The sequence below is a fragment of the Antennarius striatus genome, chromosome 15 (genome assembly GCF_040054535.1).
Source record: "Antennarius striatus isolate MH-2024 chromosome 15, ASM4005453v1, whole genome shotgun sequence".
In the NCBI taxonomy this organism is placed as follows: domain Eukaryota; kingdom Metazoa; phylum Chordata; class Actinopteri; order Lophiiformes; family Antennariidae; genus Antennarius; species Antennarius striatus.
In genome coordinates, this window is record NC_090790.1 from 9,680,660 (window position 1) to 9,701,947 (window position 21,288).

The 21,288-nt window shown below is 40.1% G+C and overlaps 1 protein-coding gene across 2 annotated transcripts in view; it reads left to right on the forward strand.

Moving 5' to 3' along the window:
- trabd2a (TraB domain containing 2A) overlaps nucleotides 1-21,288 on the forward strand; it is a 56,718-nt gene that overhangs the window by 19,144 nt on the left and 16,286 nt on the right. Inside the window, exons 3-4 of one of the 2 annotated variants that reach the window (XM_068335073.1) lie at nucleotides 10,311-10,457; nucleotides 10,980-11,154. In XM_068335073.1, the coding sequence (XP_068191174.1) occupies nucleotides 10,311-10,457; nucleotides 10,980-11,154 (322 nt within the window). The remainder of the gene's footprint in view (nucleotides 1-10,310; nucleotides 10,458-10,979; nucleotides 11,155-21,288) is intronic. The other variant, XM_068335074.1, reaches the window with a different exon arrangement.

The following is a 21,288-nucleotide window of genomic DNA, read 5'->3' on the forward strand; positions in this document are numbered from 1 at the left end:
TATTTGCTTTACAATAATGCAAAAGAACAAATCCTTATGCCCCAATAATTAGATATTTATCAACAAAATTCCCGATGCGCAAAGAAAAACACACAAGCACACGTGCACGTGGACGCAGACCTCCAGCCGTTTAGTTTGAGTCTGATTCCATGTGACAGCCTAAATATTTGGCCGTGTCTGGGCACTAAGGTAAATGCGCTCCACAAGAATGTTTTTACAGGGCGAGAGGGAGAGAGAGGATTGGGACCGATATATAGAGAAGGAAACACAGGGAACCCAGAAATAAAGAGAAAGAGAGAAGGAGTGTAGCCGCTTCATATAAATGCGGTTTGTGTGTTGGCCGTCAGCGTGATCCACTGAATCAACTGCATCATTGTAATACAGCCCAAAGCAGAGCACCTTGTGTGCAAGCACATAAGAGATTTATGTGGTGTTGAAATCTGACATTGTGCTTGTCCTGTTTAAATTCTTTGGTTATTCACAATGGAAGAGTTACAATCTCTGAGAGCTTCGTATTTTTTTTTGAAAAACCATATTTGCTTCAGAGGGACCAACTTGTTCTTGCGAACTTCAGTCCCTTTCGTAAATTCCTGGTCAATGTTACCATGGAGTGAACTGAAGTGGCGCTGAAGATCTGAAGCCTTGAAATCACTAACAATGCCTGAGATGTAAGGCAGGATGGCTTGACATTATGTTCAACAAAAAATATAAACTATACCAATCTTCACATTTTCGTTTTGCTGTGCTTTTTCTGCCATTTTGAGAGCGAACGTGACGCACATTGTTTACTCAAATGATCTTGCCCCAACCTACGTTATTTCCCTCTCACACACATACGCTTTTGAAGAAAATACCATATTAAACTCAAACAAAGCAAACACACACATAACCCCCCCCCAAAAAAAACACAAACTTTGATATAAATGTAAAGGTTGTATGAAACCAGGCAAAAAGCTGCATACAGCTTGGGAGCTGGCTAGGCCAGAACTAGCAGATGGCTCAATTTATTTTCCAGGATTCCAAAGGTAAGTAGGAGAGGAGAGGAGAGGAGAGGAGAGGAGAATACATTGAGGTGCAACATAGAACCAAAGTGGAGATGGCAAACACCAAACAAGAGGCATATGACGACATGTCTGTCAGGTTTGACACTTTGGAAGGATCTCTACAGATTTGTCAGACAGAGGAATCGAGATGGGAAGGATGTGCAATAAGTTAGTGTGATTCAGGATAGAAAGGATGGACATGTGTTAACGGGAGTTAGCAGTGTGCTGGGTAGCTCTGAGCTCCTTCCCCTTTGCTGAAGTGATGGATAGGCTGACAGATGAAGTTAGACTGGAATCCCCATGGACCATGTTTGCAGATGACATTGTGATCCACAGTGAAAAAAGGGGGCAGGTGGTGTAATAGTTAGAAAGGTGATGGCGTGCATTGTAGAATAGAAGAATAAAGATTAGCTAAAGTAAAGCAGATTATTTGTGAGACAGAACAGTGAGGCTAAGGGGAGAAAACATAGTGAAGGTGAGGGACTTTAAATACGATGACTGTGGTAAGGAGGTGAACAAACAGATCCAAGCAGCCTCGAATGGGTGGAGGAAAGTTTCAGCTGTCTTATATGACAGAAGAGTCTCCGCTAGAATGAAAGACAAAGTTTATAAGACAGTGGTGAGACCAGTCATGATGTACAGATACGGCAGTGCAGCTGGAAAGAAGACAGGAAGCCAAGCTAGAGGTGGTGGAAATGAAGGTTTTCTCTAGGAGTGACCAGATTTGATAGGATTAGAAATTAGTTCATCAGAGGGACAGCCAAAGTGAGATGTTTTGGAGATAGAGTTAGAGAGATCTGCAAAGCTAATTTTATTCTGAGAAAGATACTTCATCTGTCTGGCTCTGTGAGAGAGTTTATGTCAATATTTATCGATTGAACTGTTTTGGATGAAAAGCAATAGGATAATTCAATTATAACTGAGGGTGGGTTTCTTTCAAGAAGATTGTAAAAAGCGGGTTTAGGTCATTACTATTATTATTATCGAACATGCACTCTGAGGATTTTACAATGTGATTTTTGCAAAGCAATCTTCATTTTTGCCTTTTTTAGCTGCTATTCTTGTCATCCATTGTGTGGAAATTTTTGTCCCCATATTTCCTTTCCTTTGCCTCATATTGGGAAATTAATAAAGCTATCCTCAAAGGTTTGCTCTGAGCTCTTCACATAGGCCGCAGTAATCCACAATGATGAAACATTTAAATATACACACCACACACACATATGTTCATGCATTAATGTGCATTACAAACACATAGCGAAAAGCCGTAATCTTGTACAGGTGTACACACAGAAACACACACATGCTGCAAGGAGGTCATGAGTGACCTGAGGAATGCAGGGGTCAAATCTTTAAAGACCTGGTTGATAGAGGGGATGTATAGGATCAAAGGAGAGAATGTGAGAAAGGGTGGGAGAGATGGATGGAAAGAGGAGAGGGAGGGAGGGAGGGAGGGAATGTACAGGATCAAAGAGATGAGGAAGGGAGGACTGAAATGATGGCAGGATGAATGGAGGAGTGAGAGTGGAGGTGTCAGCAAGGCGGCAAAGAAAAGTAAGAGAAAAAGTGCACAGGGGGAGTTTGGAAGGAGAGAAAAGGAGAGACGGGAGGAAAGGGAGGAGGTCGGATAGTGGGACAAAAACAATATAGATAACTCAAACGGACAGGTGTATGCGTGTGTGTGTGTGTGTGTGTGTGTGTGTGTGTGTGTGTGTGTGTGTGTGTGTGTGTCCATGTTTAAATGGTGGGTTTTCTGCCAGAAAGTGAAAGCTCACTTGTGCAGTGGTGAAAGATTTATGTGTGCAAGTGTCTGTGTGTGTGTGTGTGTGTGTGTGTGTGTGTGTGTGTGTGTGTGTGTGTGTGTGTGTGTGTGTGTGTGTGTGTGTGTGTGTGTGTGTGTGTGTGTGTGTGTGTGTGTGTGTGTGTGTGTGTGTGTGTGTGTGTGTGTGTGTGTGTGTGTGTGTGTGTGTGTGAATGGAGAGTGAATCCGTGATGAATGACTGTGGTCATTTTTTGCAGATATAAAACTGTCAGCCCACACCCATTTATCTATAAATTATAAATTTGTTTTTAATTGAAATTTTGTCATTTCTGCCAGCCCCGCCACATGGAGCAACATTTCCCACCATGTGACAAAATAGAAAATACACACAATTTACCACCTCCCAATTTGTGATTGAAAATCAGGGGATTTGTGTTGAATCCCCAAATATGGGATATTGAAATAGTCACTACTTTCAAGTTGAAACGGCTTGCATTACTGCCAGCAGACACCTTTATAACGGATTTCAGAGCTGAACCAATGTTTTGGAAAGAAGTCAAAATACCGCTACAGTGTGCCCTCGTCCTTTGAGGTTAATGCGTTCCAGGAACCACATGCGATTGAGGAATCCGTGATGAGATCGTAATCTATTTATCTTATTATTAACAGTAATTTAAACATTTATGAACCTTCTCCATACTGATATTGAATCACCTTCTATCTGTATTACCTTTTCCCACACTCTCATCGACTGTTTTAAGGACTTTTGTGTCTCATGAAAGTCCGAGACTGATGGAACAAAGTGCACTTACGGCGGATGCCATCAGCCAATATAATGTGCGTACTAAAAATCCACGATGAGGTGGAGTTGCAATCGTTGATGCACGAGGACGTGCGATGCACGCGCTGTAGTTTCAAATTGTTTATGTAGAACAATCCCATCTTCTTTTGGTTTATTAAACATTTTTGTGGTGAAACAGAAATTACATACTGTCAATTAAGTCCAAACTTCAGGCCTCGACAGGCTTCCAGCATTAAATTAACACATGAGTGTTACTCATACTGACTCTCACTGATTCTCTGCAAAATGACAAGAGGAAGTGGAATTTCGGAGAATACTCTAGACCAGATGGTCTCCTCTATGAAAGAGTTAAAGAGCGACTTTGATAAGTTAAAGAGTGACTTTGATAAAAAAGTTGGAAGAAAAGCTATGACCAGTGCTAGACGCCATGGAAGAATTCATTCATTCATCTTCTAACCCGCTTGATCCGCAAACGCAGGTCGCGGGGGAGCCGGTGCCTATCCCGGCAGTCTCAGGGCGTGAGGCGGGGGACACTCCGGGCATGACGCCAGTGCACCGCGGAGCTACATAGAAACAAACAATCATACACACACACACTCACTCCTACGGTCAATTTGGGACCGGCCAATCAACCTGAAGCGCATGCTTTTGGAGGTGGGAGGAAGCCGGAGAACCCGGAGAAAACCCACGCAGACACGGGGAGAGCATGCGAACTCCGCACAGAGCGGGACTCGAACCTGGGTCCGCAGTGTTGTGAGGCGGCAGCGCTAACCGCTGCGCCACCGTGCCGCCGCCATGGAAGAATTGAAAGACAAAATTAAGAAAATGCGGAAAGACATACAGTAGATGAAAAAGACCGAAGTATTGCTGTCTTACAACAGGGACAACAAAGAATGGATGATTTGGAACCAAGCATTTGCATAAATGATGTGATCGTCACTGGCATCAAAATCAAGCGGAGGAATTACGCACATGATGTGGCCAGGGGAGATGGAAGTGAGCACAGCGCTGACATCGAGACTATGGAGCAACAAGTGATTTCTCAACTGAGGGTTCTGAAAATAACTATAGATCTGGACCAGATTGAGACATGTTATCCACTGCCATCTGGAGGTAGGAGACCACCTGCAGTGCTGATAAAATTCCAGAATTATAAACATAAAAATTGTTCTTCTGAAACGAGGCTTCAAATTGAAAGGAAAAAAATGTATGAGGATCTCACTAAAAGAAGGCTGATCTCACTAAAAAAGTTCAAAAACAGAATGGGTTGATCGACAACACTTGGACAAACAACTGCAGGATCTTCATCAGAACAAAGGGGCTTTCTCCGGAGCAGATGAAAACAATGGTGATCAGGAGTGCAGAGGAGTTGGTGAAAATTGAGCAATAAAGATGGACAAGAGTTGTTACTACATCAAAGATCTGTACAAAAAATATACTTCAATAGTAGGAGCTCTACACCAATTATGGACACAACAAGGATTACTTGGAACAGTTGAGAAACCATTCAAAATCATCAATGTTAGAAACATGGATTAATGAAAACAAAGACATGGATTTCTGCCTGGAGGGACAACATTAAGTTTGAGACTTTAAAGTGCATGTTGATATCTGATGACAATATAACACCATGTAAAACTGTTAAATTGTCTGTAACAAACTGTTTAATTCTTGGATAAACACTGTATGTATTCTGAAAGAGGTGAATATAATAATGATATTCTTGTGAAGAACACTGGCAAGGTCAACTTCTTGTTTTGACTATCTATGATGTTAACAAACCTTGTGTTCCTGTGAAGAATGTAACCATGGTCATGCTCTAGGTTATATCTGGGACAAAGGCTAATATCTGGAAGAGGATAAGAGTATGAACGTCTGTCAAAATTCAATGTATGTACTGGTTGAAGACATTTAGCGTCTGAGTTTGTTGACAATATATTGTAATGAGAGAGATGTTTGTTTATTCTGGGGGACGGGAATTTCACAAGCCTATTGGCTTCCACCTGTCAGCCCCCTTTTTTTTCTCGGATGTTATTGATATTGTAAAGGTGATGAAGGTGTGAAGTTTGTTATATTAACATATCTGAAAATAAATAAATAAATAAATAAAATTGGATTTGTGATTGATTCTACACTTTCATTTTCTTGAAGACAACACATTCAGAAATCATATCGTCTTCAGCCACGCATCTGAATCCGGGACAAGTCGACGGTTGATCGCAGATCAACAAATAGACAGACAAGCATTCGCTGTCATTGTCACTAGTACGGAAAATTTAGAGTGTCCTATTCACCTTGGTTTCACATTGTTGGAGGCTGGATGAACAGACGTAGGGAGAGCATGCAAACTCCACATAGAAAGGCCCCAGGTGGAATCGAACCAAGAACCTTCCTGCTGTGTGGCATCAGTGACTTTAAAATGCATTGACTTTACAAGACTTTGAAAGAAGAAATTACATTACAGGCTGCATCCTGCATTACAGAGTAAACAATCTAGTCAAATAAGCAGGTGTGGTGCAGTTGTCAGACTATTGCTTACAGTTGCCGCCCTGATAAAGTACGACAGCACCGCTGTGCTCCTGAAAGGTCTTGTTTTAGGGCTGAATGCTCTTACTAATGTTTCACTGATAGCATCGCTCAGGAGTAACTCAGAATCCCTATCTCTGTTTATTTCTGTCTGTCGTCTTCTCTGTCTGCTCTCCTCCTCTTAGATTTCACTGATAACATCAGCTCAGAGTTTATCCTTCTCTTTATCTCTTTGCTTTCTGTCTGTTATTGGTTCTGCTCTTGTGTTTCTTTCCCAGCTCATTTTTGAAGAAAATTATTGACAATCTTGTTTATCTTTTACCCTTTTTATATGTAACTTTATGGCAGAAAGAAAACGACAGCAGTTGTCAGACATGCCGTTTTTCTTCTTTTCGTTTTTTTTTTTTTTTTGCAACTGGGCAATATACTATTATTAACGGAGACAGTGCACTCCTACACCTTACGCTGAAAATATAAACTGTGGTGCCAGAACAACCAGATTAACATCTTAGCCAGAAGCTTTACCACACAAGGAGGAAATCTTAGTGTTTACAAGCCGTTCACATTCATGTAATGACAGGACCTCACATACAGTTTACTTTTTAAAAACATTTTTTATTAAGTCTATTAATCCCCGAGGGGAGTAAGGCTACACTCTACACACAGGTTAGTAGCTTTACACGCATCTATATAGTGTGTAGAGGCCCGCATCACACACCGAAAAGGCCTTTGGGCATGCAGGTGAGGGGGAGGTAGAGTGGCAGGCAGCTCCTTTGTGGTGCGCCTCCAAACAACTTAAAGGGGGCGGCGCCTTGTCCATGGGTGCCTCGCTCATGGGCGCCTCGGCAGAGCTCCGGAGCCGAGCTGACACCTCCTACTGTCAGTTCACGCTCTGGGTGTTTTTGGGTGGGAGCAGGAATCGCACCACCAATCTTGGAACATTGGACGACCCATGCTCTACCACTGAGCCACTGCTCATGTATATGACCTATACATTTATATACAGACACAATGTTTTGACAATACATTGTTACTGAAATCAAATACCTCAAGTTGTCTTCCCATGTTATGTCTGGGGTGAATAAAACGACAGTGTTCAGCCTGAACTCGCCTGAGCATGAAACAAAATCAGCCTGATGTTTAATTGGGTGTTGCAGACAGTTGTACCATCACAACGTCCTCCTGTTAAAAGAAAACAGCTGTAACTTTTAAAGCTAGTATCATTAATCAATACAAAAGTACTTACTCCACACTAAAAGCCTCTTCATTTTTGTGTGTATGTAATTAAAAGGATCCAATACAGCATTTATGAGTCCATCTGACATCCTAATTAAAAACTTCTGCTAAGTGTTCTTCATAGCATTTTACTAAAGCCTGGCTTGGTTTGGAGGATTTGTAGGACAAAAATAATAATAGATAATAATAATTATGTAATCATTTTTCATTAGTCTGTAGTCAGTCATTTAAAAATAAGAGTATTGATGAGCCACACCCTCAACAAGAACAACAAAGCAGAGCAAAGGAGAATCAAGTTGCTGATCAGGACACTCATGAATAGAAGATGTTCATACTCTGCTAAAATTGGCAGAGGTAATCTTCCAGAAATGCAATGGAAAAACAATAAATGCACAATAAATGCATTTGGAAAAGTTACGGATGAAATATTTTGTACTTTTTTTGTTTTTCAAATGAATGTTAGGGGAAATGCTGTTGGGTCTGTGTGTGGTTCCTGGAATGCATTAACTGCGAGGAACGAGGGCCGCTGTATACCTTTTTAGGTAAACCTGAGGAGATTCAATCAGAAAATAAAAAAGCTAAATTTTCAGGGGGCGAGAGGTACAAAAATGTGTAGGTCAGGGTAAAATGTTGAATTCAGGGATGTACCTTGTTTTACCCTGTTGGGCCAGTCTTTGCATAGTTTTATGCAAATGTATGGCCACTTTTATATTTTCCTCACATTCAACTAAATGCTTCTATCTTTTTCTCTCTCTCTGTTACGCTCCTCAACAGGTCAATCATATACTTTTTTTAAATGATCCATTGTTTTCTTAAATGTAATTAATGTAGCCACTCCACTTAGCATATTTGTCACTCTTTCTTGCCAAAGTGAAACTCATCAAACATACTTCATAGCTAGACCAGCAAGGGTTTTTTCAGCTGTGCCGTTGAAACACCACAGAACTCCACATTTGGGAATCTGACTGTGATGATGTTTGCTCTGGATGCAGACACCCACCCCACTTCATCCCAACAAGAGGAGACATTTCCATGACAAAGGACAATTATTGACTTTCATTGGCTCCGATTGCTTTGATATCAGCAAGGGGTGTGTCTGTGTGTTTGTGTGTGCTGCTGGAGGGGGGCGGACTGGGGCGGGGGGTTGTGTAGGCAGCGGAGGAGAAGAAACAGGCAGATCTGATGAAAGGAGCCGAATGGGAAAATGCACCCACTGACCCATAGTGTACTAAGAGAAAAGAAGGATCATAATAGAAAGAAAAGAAATTGTTCATTAAGGTTTCTCTCTTTCACTCCTCCTGTGTACTTCTGTTTTTTGTTTCTCTTCACTTTACTGAATATGTTTTCCTGCTGTCTTTCAGTTTTCTACCCCAAACCTTCTCTTACTCTTTATCTGACCCCCCCCCCCCCCCTTCACAGCCATGATTTAAGGGGCTGAAAGGCACGGCAAGTTGAGAAAGAGAAGTGGGAGCTTAGAAAAAGGGGAGACCCTGCAGATGAGGGCCTTCCTTCACGGACGTGGCACAGATGTGAGGTTGTTTTTGTGAAATGAGTTGGGGAGGGGCGGTGATAGGCTAATTTGCGTGGCATAAAGACGAGGCCCTTTTCATATGCAGAACGTTACTTTGATGCGCGGCCGATGAAAGCTGGAGGGAGCGCAGAGGAAAGAAGAGAGGGTGATGGAGGGGTTCTTTGTCCCCTGACAAGAAGGCATCTGCTCCACGTTGCCCTCCTCTCCTCCTCTTCACTGCTACACCAAGACTCCCACAATAGTCCAGCCAAGAGAGAAAAGTGTCATCAGAGCACCTTAGAAAAGCGAACAAGGAAAAAAAAAACCAGCCGATTGAGTCGGCCTGGTTGCTGTAGGGGTATGCATATTAATCTAGTTTATTTGACAAAAATCTGAGAGCACACACACACTCGTACGTATACATACAAGCACATGAATGAATCATAAAAACATACGAGACGTGACTGCAGTGGTGTTTCCTCTGCATCTTGTCTTGCTGTGTGTAGACGTGTGGTAAATTCACTGTGCACATATGTGCATCCATGCTGCACTTACCACGTACCTCTCAGCTTGATTTCACTTTTGCACAATACTGGAATCTCTTCAGGAGAGTTGAAAGTGTTCTGGCAAAAATGCTGTCTCTTACTCACCTAGTGCGTTAATAAATCTGACTGATTTATTCACTTATCAGGCTTTTACATCACATCTGTGTTTGCTGTCATGAACTGACGATGAAAAACGTTTGTCTGTATCCTACTCTATACATTCACGTAACAGCCCTGCATGACTGTTCTGTTGTGATACACATGGTACATATAGTCTGTGTAGTATGTTGATTTGCTAGCATGCTGAGATGGTCTTCAACAGCAACAACGACAATAATAATGATAACTAGAACCAAGGCAGTCAGAGCGACAGCCCTGAATTCAAAATTTTACACTGACCTGCTTTAAGGATAGGTCAGGGTAAGTTGCGGGATGTTGCAGTCCCTTAATTCAAAATTTTACCCTGACCTACTTTCATAGGTCAGAGTAAATCAAAGCATAGGTAGATCAAGCACTAGGTTTTATCTACGGTCTTACTCACACTGGCCTTCGCCCTCGTCGTTCTATCTTATCCGGTTACTGAGTGTACAAAAGTTGAAATTTGATCTTGACCTAGTTTTCTCATGGTCAAGGTCATCATCTCATTTTCATCCCCTTTGCCGCCTGAGTAATTTGCTTTTTGTTTCATCTTTCTATCTGCAACGGTTGCGAAGATATTTGGTGGACTAACGAAGTAAAGGACAGACGAACGCACAAACACTGACATTTACATTACATCCCCTTTGCCGGATGTAATAATAACACTGTGCTCAAAATAATTGGCCAGTAACTCTATAGTATCAGTACTATGTTCATGTGTCAATAAGTTGTCATCATCTCATTCTAGGTCATCTTTGCCTTGAACCAGACATTATTACAGCAGGAGTCATTAAGGGCCGGGATCCTACAGGTCCCATACACGACTGAAGACCTCATTAGGCACTACAACTGTGGAGATCTCAACTCTATTGTCTTAAGTTATGACACCTCACAGGTCAGTTCTACTGCATCCCATCCCAACTCATCTATTATATCCCTATCTTATATATTTATCGCAAATCATCTTTTCAAATCCTGTTGCATTTCATATCAAACTCTTTTGTAGTAATGGACTAACTACTTTTGCTCTAGTTAATAGGCTAAGAGTCACCCTAACCCCTTGAGCTTTCAGAGTGTCCTGGTGACATGACCCTTGACCTTTTAGCTTTAGCCCTAACCCTCTGACTGACCTTTCATCCTAACTACTATTCCTACACCCTCCCATTTATCAGCTTCTCAATGGTATTGCCAATGTATTTCTTCTGTTCTTTCTTCTCTTCCCTTTTGCTATCCTTGTCTTTTCCCCAGTAATGTGTAGTTTGTCAAAATGGGGGGTAAATTTTGTAAAATGTCGATTTTTGTCTTTTTTTGTGAGATCTGAATGAAAACTCTGGAATAGACAAAACAAAATAACTCTCATCTCCCTTGTCTTTTCACATTCCCTTTTTGATGGAACCATCACCCCCTTCACCCTCAGGTCCCTAACTTCAAGAATGTGACACTGCCACCCAGTGAGAGGTTGACCGCCCAGGAAATCGACAGATACTTTAGACAGGAACTCATCTACAAGAGGAATGAGAGGATGGGGAACAGGGTCAAGGCACTGCTAGAAGAACACCCAGATAAGAGCTTCTTCTTTGCCTTTGGAGCAGGTAGGTGTTAAATGTAAAGTATTGTGATTAAGAAGTAAAATTACAATCGACTTTACTAACCCCCATTGGAGAATTGTTAGTCCACTCCAGCAAACACTGGTAGTTGCATGCATATACAGTATATATAGTGTGTATAGACCCGTAACACACATACACAAGGGGCCTGAAGGCTAGTGATGTCTGAATGATGGCCCATGTGGGCTTTGAACCATTTGCAACAATTGTGCCGAAAACTGTTTGATTACTTGCTGCCCCATTCGTTGGGAACGTGGACGCCATCTTTGGTAGGATGTCTGTATTGCAACCACACAACGGTCGATCTTCTTCCTCATCTTTCCCTTTTGGCTTTTCCCTTCAGGGGTCGCCACAGCGAATCAATTGCCTCCATCTAACCCTGTCTTCTGCATCCTGTCTGTTCAGTCTCTAGTTCTTTGATTAAAGCATCATTTACAATTAATAAAGAAGTTGAGGCGCTTTAGAATCATTGATTCAAGTGTATTTCTGGTGTAAAAGTAGTTTTTATATCAGACACAACATATAGCATTCATTTCTCATGCAAGGCAGTAAGTAGTACATATCTGCTTACATTCAGACTTGTATGTAGATATTCACATTTGAACAGTGACCTCCACTATGTAATGATCTTTAAGATTAGAGAGAATTATTTTATTTGGAAATTAATGTAGAGTAGTGGTTATTTTCCAATGAATACTATCATAATTATACCATTAATACCTGAAAAGCACTTATGAAATGTTGACAGGGAAGACCACATAGGCTTTGGAAACATTCTCCCTGTAATCAGCTTAATTCTGGGTTATGTTAGAGAGAGAGTCACATTTTAATGGTAACAGCTTTATGGTGAGATTTTGTTTATGATGACATTGTCCAAAGTCCTTATATGAAAACTCTGGTCATTTAGAGGCATGAAAGCAGCAAACTTTGAGCATAGAGCAAGACAGAGGGCTTCATAGTCGGTTGGTCTCAGAGCTGGCAGGAAACAGCTGAAGAAAAACAGGCACGCACACACACACACACACACACACACACACACACACACACACACACACACACACACACACACACACACACACACACACACACACACACACACACACACACACAAGCACAAGCCCTAACAAGGAGTACATTTCAGATCGAATCCCCAAGGAGGTGCCTTTACAAGGGCTTGGTCTAGAAAGGTGTGTGCCTCTGTGTGTATTTATGCGTGTGTGTGTTTTTGTGTGTTTGTGTATGTATGAGCTGGTGAGTGAAAGTGAGTGAAAGTGATACGGGCAATCAGCCCAGGAGCGCTGGTGTTGGACATACGGAGGGCAGGTTGGGTCGGCATGTACAAGGAACTGGATGAGGCACATAGCTACACACACACACGCACGCACGCACGCACGCACACAAGTCATACAAAGACAGACCTAACTAAAATGTGTCCTTAATTATCCCTGGAGGGGTCAAAGGACACATGCTACAATGAGGCTTATTATGTGGGTGGACTATTTCCCTGTTACAGTCTCGTCTGAGACCAGCTGTCTCATCTCCTGTCTCTCTGAATCCCTGTAACTTTACGTTCAGGATGTGATTAGGTACTGTTGCAAAAAAGAACTGAGCCTTTAAATTGTAGTGTAGCTTCAGATACATCATCATTACCTGAAATTCACCCAGACTTGATGCAAATCAGATTCAGAGGAGATATGTCATATATTGACTGAATTTGTTGTAAACTTTTTGAGGGGATGCTGTGGGGAATATGTGATCCTTAAATAACTTTTATTTGAATGAGCATCCACATATTTAGCATGCTTCCCTTCCAGAGTAATGATCCCAGTGGTCAGCAGGAGTTGGGGGACAGATTCCTGCCTGGCCTGTAGCAAAATTATTGAAGGATTCCATTCTTCATTTTGGCCTCTAACAAGCTTTATTGCCACAACAACTTAATACATTTTTGTACATAATGATTTCTTTTCCCTGTCAAATGCAGATAGTGCTTTGCCAAATGAAACACAACCTTCCAGAAGATTATGTGGATATCCTGATGATTTAGTGTTTGTGGAAGACTCCTTCATGTTTGCTTGTCAAAATTGATGATAGTTACCATCTGGAAATGTCGGCTGTAATGACGTTTTATCCGATAAGGCAAGTACATCTTTGTAAGACCATCATATAAACATTATTGTACTGCTGCATCATCGAGTTGTATTACTGAAGAAGTACGTTTTCATTCCCCCTCTCGTAGAAGTCCTTCAGATTTTATCTTCCGCTTTTAATCTTAACAGAAAAGGTCGGTTACACCATGTCAGCACTAAGCTGAAATGGTGATGAAGAAAAGTAAGTAAATGTGATCTTTTTTATTTGTATATTTAGTATTGGGAAAGAAGCAGTTTGATTGTTTGAGGTTTTGTAGAGCTCATGAATGGCAGACACACACACTGCCAAACCAGAGCTGACTTAACGATTTCTCCAACGTTTCAATGAGTGCTATGAATTTTAAGTCATCAATAAACCCTGTTGAAGAACACAAAAACTATTTTAGTCACCACCAGCTCCTCCACCTTCTTAGCTCATTTCTAGATTCCCATGGAATCATAATTCTGTTATTTGATGAGCCAAAACTTCAGTCAGAATAGCTTTATTTTACTGTTTATCATGACTTTTTTTTGTAATTCTTTCACCAAAAACATTCATCCAATTGTTTTTTTTAATCCCTGGCTCTTGGAAAAAGCATCACACACATTTAGGCTCTCCCCTGTGATTTCCTCTTTATGTAGTAAATGTAATAATTAATATAAAATATTTTCTTTCACTGCCATTAACCGAGCCTTAACTGAGACTCTGCTGATCTTCCACACCTATTTAAACCAAAATGAAGATGTATGAAATCTTACGGCGACGGAGTATGTAAAACAACACTTTCCTTTTTAGTTTGGTACATTTAAGTAATGTTATTTTTGTTCAGGCTCATCATAATGACATTTGTGACCACTTTTGCATTTAGACCTCGCGAGATCTGGTCAGTGTGGAATCCTGGATGGAAACAAACAGACAAACAGAAGTCGGCACTGGGCAGCTCACACAGAGACAGACAGACAGACAGACAGACAGACAGACAGACAGACAGACACACACACACACACACACACACACACACACACACACACACACACACACACACACACACACACACACACACACACACACACACACACACACACACACACACACACACACACACACACACACACACACACAGAGTTTTCTGTGTATTGCTGTCTGTCTGTTTAACTTTTGCTGTGTCTGTCTATCCTCCGGTTTTGTGTCAGCTTTTTTTCATCCAGAGCTATTTCCAGATTCTTGACACAGAGCAGAGATAGTCCTGACATGAGCAACGAGATCGATTGGAAAGGCTCACAAGAATGTTGTAGTGCACAGGCTTGATGACCACCCAGCAGTTTATTTTATTTTTAATATTATAGTGGGTATTTCAGGATTATTTATAGACATATGTACACAGCAAAAGTTTTTGTAATCATATAATTAATACCGATTATATTTCACAACAGGTTTTAGGGTTGTTTTTTTTATTGAGGAGGAATCTGAGGAGTCAGGAGGGTTACCTACCCTCTGTATCACCCTTTATTGACATTCAAAAAGTTGAGGGATTTGTACTTTGGACTCAGAATGTTCTTTCGTGCTGGATCAAATTTGTTTTGTGTTTTTCTGTCAGAATGTGTTTAAATCTCAGTTTTCTTGCAGTGTTTTTAGAAGATTGACTTTGATAAACTTCAACAAGACATTCTTTACTTGTATTCATGAGGGTAGAAATGTTGCTCCAGCTTTTATCTATGACTAAACCACTGCCCTGTGTCGCCATGCGTTGAGTTAAGGATGTTGTCATAGGCTGCTTTCTTGAACTGCACTGTAAGTAAATACCTCCAAGAAATTTGTCTTCCCCCCATCTGTTTGTATGAAATACTACGGCCATCACTCAACATAAACGATGATGTTGAAAAAGCGTCATATCTTCAGACAGGCATATGGAACCAGTTATTACCATTTTCCATAGGTACAGTAACTCAACCCCTGTATATGATGTGAAGCTGTATTTCCTTCTAAAGATCTGTTGTACCATGGCACACTTGACTTTAATGTAATGACATGTTCATCATTGAACGCTAAGGGCTTGTTTCAATTCCTTTTTTTCCAAGCTGAACTCAAATACATCCATGTTTCAGCCCCGAACTGCTTAGCACATCATGACTCCCCACAAAGTCTGCTCCAAAACCACAAATTTAAATATTTGCGGTGGCGTAATTGCCAGTGTGGATGACAGCCTCTAATAGTAATGTTACTTTGAAATATTTGCCTCTTTTCACAGACAATTAAGGTTTGCCTTTTGGATCTTTTGCAATTTAGGCTGGTCCAGCCACGCTGAAGTGAATACTGCTTGGTGAGTGAACTGTTTAGTGCGGTGAGGTAATAATGAATTGATGGTTTGGCCCCATGAGCTGTGGCTCATGACAGAGGTTGATATGAAGTAATAACTCACCAGAGCACCTTGACTTGTCAGTATGTGGGTAGCATTCAGTACTGGAGCAGGGAAATATCATTTAATACACTGTACTTAGTGAGTCCAGCACAGTGTGCTGACAGAGTCCTGTTTAATAACAGACAAGGAAAATGACTTAATGATTGCGTAAGGTTTTATTTGACACCTTAAGCATCAAATGCTTTATGATATTTGCAAGAAAGACACTCAACCTGTCGTTCGCCGTTGCATTCGCTGCTTCAAAACAAAATCAGCGAAAATGAATAAAACAAATTTCAATAAACTACATTGTGATTTGTAAAACATTGTGTCACACGTATACTGTCAAGCCAAAGACTGTTTAACCATCTTCACACCCAAACTAGACCTGATGTCCAAGTTTCTAAAGATGCCTGTCTGCAGTGTTGGGATGTCTGGATGGACATATAGTCAATGTACACAACATTTAGTTGCAGTTCACACACAAAATTATCTGATGGAGAGTATGCAGTAAATGATAATGCTAAACAGCAGGAAGAGATTGTTTGAACCATATTTATCAAGCAGGTTTTCCAGAACTTCCGTTTTACATGTGTAAAATGTGCAAATCAGGTTATATTTTTCTCCATAGCTTTTGTTTGTATGTAAATTTTGCTATAGGAACTTCTGTGTGTGTAGAGTAATAGCTGCTGGAGTGTGGTTTTGAAAGCCAAATACCATACATACGGTCCCTGGATCAAATCCCACAAGTGTTTTCCCTCTGAGTGTTATACATGACTATGGTCGCTGCCCACTTCTGACTTTTCTTCTTTCCCAGATGGTGTGAAAGTCAAAAATGTGGTACTTTTTCACAACACCTCGCCCTCATAAACAGCCAGTTTACAACTGTTTGGGGCAGTCGCTGACATGAGTACACACATGTCATACAGCACCATTAAAATCCAGACCAGACCTACCACACACTTGGTATGGAAGCAGACAGGAAGGGGCGAATCCTCCTGCCAAAACTGGATTAAGTCCTGGAATTAAGTTTGAATAACACCTTTATGCTACAGCTTTTCTTAAGGTGGTCATTTTTGAAAAGCAGAATGTTGTAGCATACTTTTCTCTGGAAGACAGAATAGAGAGTGAGGCAACAAGATGTTTGTTATAATGCTGCAGTATTTTACAGGAAGAGGTAGATGGATGTGTCTGAGTTGTATTTTGCTTTTATTGTTTTAGCCATGGCCATGATCTTTCTCTAACTATAACCAAGTAGCTAAATAAACATTTTATATTTTTTAAAAATCAGAAAATAAAATAAAACAGTTGAAATAGGTGATCAGAAAGTATTTATGACTTTGTAGCAGTTTCCAGAAATCATGCCAAATAATATTATCATGAATTTATTAGACTGAATTACACAGTGTTTGTGTTTTTAATGATTTAATGAATATACCACTCCTGTTTAACAGATTATGTTTTTCCATTGTACTCCTTAGGACTTTAGGTCAGTGATTTCTGTTTATTTATTACAGTTGGTTAGTTTCTTCAAACACAACAGAACACACTCTTGAAGCAGCTGTATTGTCAGTAATACAACAGAAGAGCAATGGTTGCATTTGTTTGCAGCACAATTAAGCAAACATATGTTGTTTTTAATGAAGAAGCCCGTCAATAATCAATCAAACACCTTAATGCATACACAAATGCATTGATTTCCCCATGACTGCTTTCCAACAAATCCCCGTCTTTTAGCCTGTAATGTGAACTCACAGAGAAAGAAGATGTTTGGTTTGCATTAACAGTAACTCGTCGCAGCTGGAGGAGAATGAAGGCAAACAGCGATATCAATGAGATACTGTATGATACAAGTGTTCCTGGATTAAATGCATATATCCTTTTCCTATGATTCCCTCATCCATGCACCACAAACAATGAAAAATGCTTTAAGGAAAGGTAAAAAGGCAGTGAACTAAAAAAATTTAGACGATTCCATGGCATTCTACCTTAATTATATTATCATATAACATAATTGCATCACCTAAATTGTTGTTTTCAGGCAAACTGTGGTTAAAAGCTAACAACTGAAATATTTCTACATAATATAATCTCAAACATTGGAACACCATTAATCAAATGGAACATGGGTCAGATTATTAGTGTTATTATAAATCCAAAAATATCCTTCAGTGCTTGCTTTTCCATTTTTTATGGATATTGGTGTCTTTGAGTTCTTGTCTAGGCTGATTTTGCTTTAGAATATCCTTTCGCGAGAGATTAAAAGTTATGAAAATAATGTTTGTCTTCTTTATTTGACACACTGAATGATGAATTCACTGACCATCTGTCACTCCTTGCTGCTGTATTTGGAGATTCTCATCCAAAGTGTAATACTTTCTTACATATTTGTAGTCCCACATACAACCCAGATAAACACTGAACATTTCAGTGATGGGATGTTAACATGTCAGGGGTATCTGTAACATTTCATCTGGTAAATCTCTGTCTCTTCTTAGATGGGAGGATAAAGCTGTCAGACCCTCTGAATAACTAACTGGCTGTTAAATTGGGGACTAAAAAGCACCTAAACATATGCATTTTGTTGCACTCATCAGGTCAAAGACCTTGGTCTCTGTACTTGAAAAGATATTTCATGCAGTCACACACTCTCCCAGTCATCACAGTGAATGCTTGTCAAAACAGCTTGTTGTGATTTATTAAAACAGTTGAACTCCTCACCCCTGACCCCATTCAAACCCAGCAGTATTTCCTTATGCACCTGGAATGGGCTCTTAACATATCTGCCCAGAGGCTAAACTTTCATTTGGACTAGAAATACCTGACCCCAATATGAAAGAGGAAGGGAAAATTATACACATAGGTCATGAACAGCCGTGCAGCTATTGATGATTGCGAGTGGGAATTTTTAAGCGGACCTGTCCCTTTTCATTTTGGTCTAAAACTTAAAGGAGAGCAACACACTGCCCATAGGGGATGGAGATATGAAAGGACAGACCTGGGTGATTTGTGGCTTCCACTCTCTTCTCCCCTCTCTCAACCTTTGAGTCATTGAATGCTTTTTTGTTTTGCTGAAGAGAGGAATTTTTGCTTCAGCATGAATAAGCCTGTGTAGTTGGTCTTTCAAGTCAAGTCATTTTCATACGGGCAATAAAGTCATGAGTAATTCTTAGTGAGCCTGTAGCCCTTTAAGATGACCAGTTTGGGAGAGACCAAATTTATTATTTAAAATTTCTATTTGTATGTGTATTCTATTGTGTTTCACATTATAAAACAGTACATAAAGAGCAATAGAGCAGCATAAAAGATGCATAATTACACAACCAATAGGTTGAAAGCAACATTAGGTCAAGGAAAATGATGCATTGACTCTGTTCTGAGTCTATCCAAATAAACTTTAAAGTGATTTCACGTGATAGTAAATAAAATGGAATGCAAGTAAAATATGTATTCTTTCTGTGTGTCCCAGTACCACAAACTGGTACAGGTCCACTCGGGTACTTACTATTTCCCATCTCCTCTCTGCCTGTCAATAATGCTGCTGCTGCGCTTCATCCTCATTACTACCTCTACTTTGAGCCACCGCCACAGCATCCATCTACAAGTTCCAGTTTGCAGAGTTGACAACTCGATTATCACTGACAATGCCTCCGAGTACCTATCAGCGGTGAGAAATCCTAGAATGTTAAACACAAACTACTAAAGATTCTGTTGCTATAATGATAAACATTTCAAACTGAACTAAACAAAGCAAAGACAAAGACATTTTATGATACACTGTAATATTCATTATGCCCGTACACAAACACAACAGATAGTCTTTATTTTATTTTATATGTTATTTAAGACTTGGAGCAAAAAAAAACCCCTTGTTTACTGTTTTTATTATGTAGATCCTGCAGTCTGCGAACATGTAAAAGTTGGCCTTGCATCATCATCAAATTAAGAATGTATGTTCCCAGACAGAGCAATCCCAGGGATTCAGTATGCTAACTGCAGGTATACATTTCAGCAGATAAGGGGAAAAAAAATCAGAAGAAACACACTTACAGCTGCAGAACTCCCGCTGGTTGAACGAGCAGTATGGTGGTCAGACCCGCACTGGACGGCATCCTGCATTAGATCTCATTTGGTATAAAGCAATCTTAACATCCTACTTCATGACACAATATATGAGTTTGTTTAAACAATGTTTCATTGCTGTTGTACAAGGATGGTCCTCCTGGTGCCTATTTGACCTTAAACAACTAATCTTCCCTCAATGAGGCAACTAGTGTAACTGACATAATCGTATCGAGTGACTACAGTCAATCTGAAAGGTTCTCAAACTTTTTAGCTTTTGACTCTTTTCACTAAGTCTTTATTACTTTCAGCCACTTATTAGAAATTGTATTCCAATCTGTCTTTCTTTATTTTAGCTGAGCGTCTGTTTTGTTTTACTCTAAATATTAAAAAATGTAGTTACATTTAAGCAAATTTTTATCAGAAAAGCAACAGATTTGTTTTTTGTGATTTCCTTAACAGTTTCAAAACAATGCTGTTTGACTTATCATATGACTACTACTGCTACTACTACTAGTACTATGACGATGACTACTACTACTAAAACTATTACTAATAAATACTATATTGCTGAAATTAGGATGTTGTGTGTGTGTGTGTGTGTGTGTGTGTGTGTGTGTGTGTGTGTGTGTGTGTGTGTGTGTGTGTGTGTGTGTGTGTGTGTGTGACAGATATGTACTGTACATATATAGAATATTTTTACATGGTAAAAGCATATTGTGGGAGAAATTACTTGCTAATGAAGTACAATGTTAAGAAACTACTCATGTATATCATGTCTTGTACTTTTTACCCTCTTATGGTCAACATGGAAAAATCCTGAGCCAAAATAAGGTCAGCTGGGCAGGTATCCACCCACACACCCCTCCTTTTAAATACTTTTTTCAATTGCTTTAATAGTGCGAATATTGTCTGAGACAGGATTTCTAAGTAAAATGAGACATTCAATGGCAGAGACATTCATAGCTGGCAGCGTTTTGGTTTACTTTGTCAAAATTGCTCACTTTTACAGAATTTTCTTACTTTGATCACCCTTTCATTTAACCATAGTGAATGGGTCGGTGTGTGTGTGTGTTCAAGCACCATGATTTCTTGGCAGAACATGCGAACCTGAGGACTGCACCAAGAGGGAGTGCAGAGACTGTTGCAGTCAAACAGATGTAATCCCTAACACAGCTCCTAAGTGCTGCGCGCCACCACAAAGTTTGACTGAGGGTTTATTTAGAAAACAAACTCACACCACAGACCTCTTATGTGCTCTGTTTCTAATTTATTCTCAGCGCAAATTGAAAGCTGAAGCTGCTCAGTGTGAACTCAAGAAGACTTGTGCAGACAATTTAGATGTTTTCACTCCGATGATAAACATTGCGGAGAATAACTCATGTAAAAGAAAAGGCCACTGGCAAGACTGAGCAATTAAATGTGGGCATGTTAAATGACCCATCTTTATAATTTTCACAAGCGTGCAAAATTCTCACAAATGAAGAGAATTATGACTTTTGCAAGCGACGTTACTCATCAAGCTTTCTTTG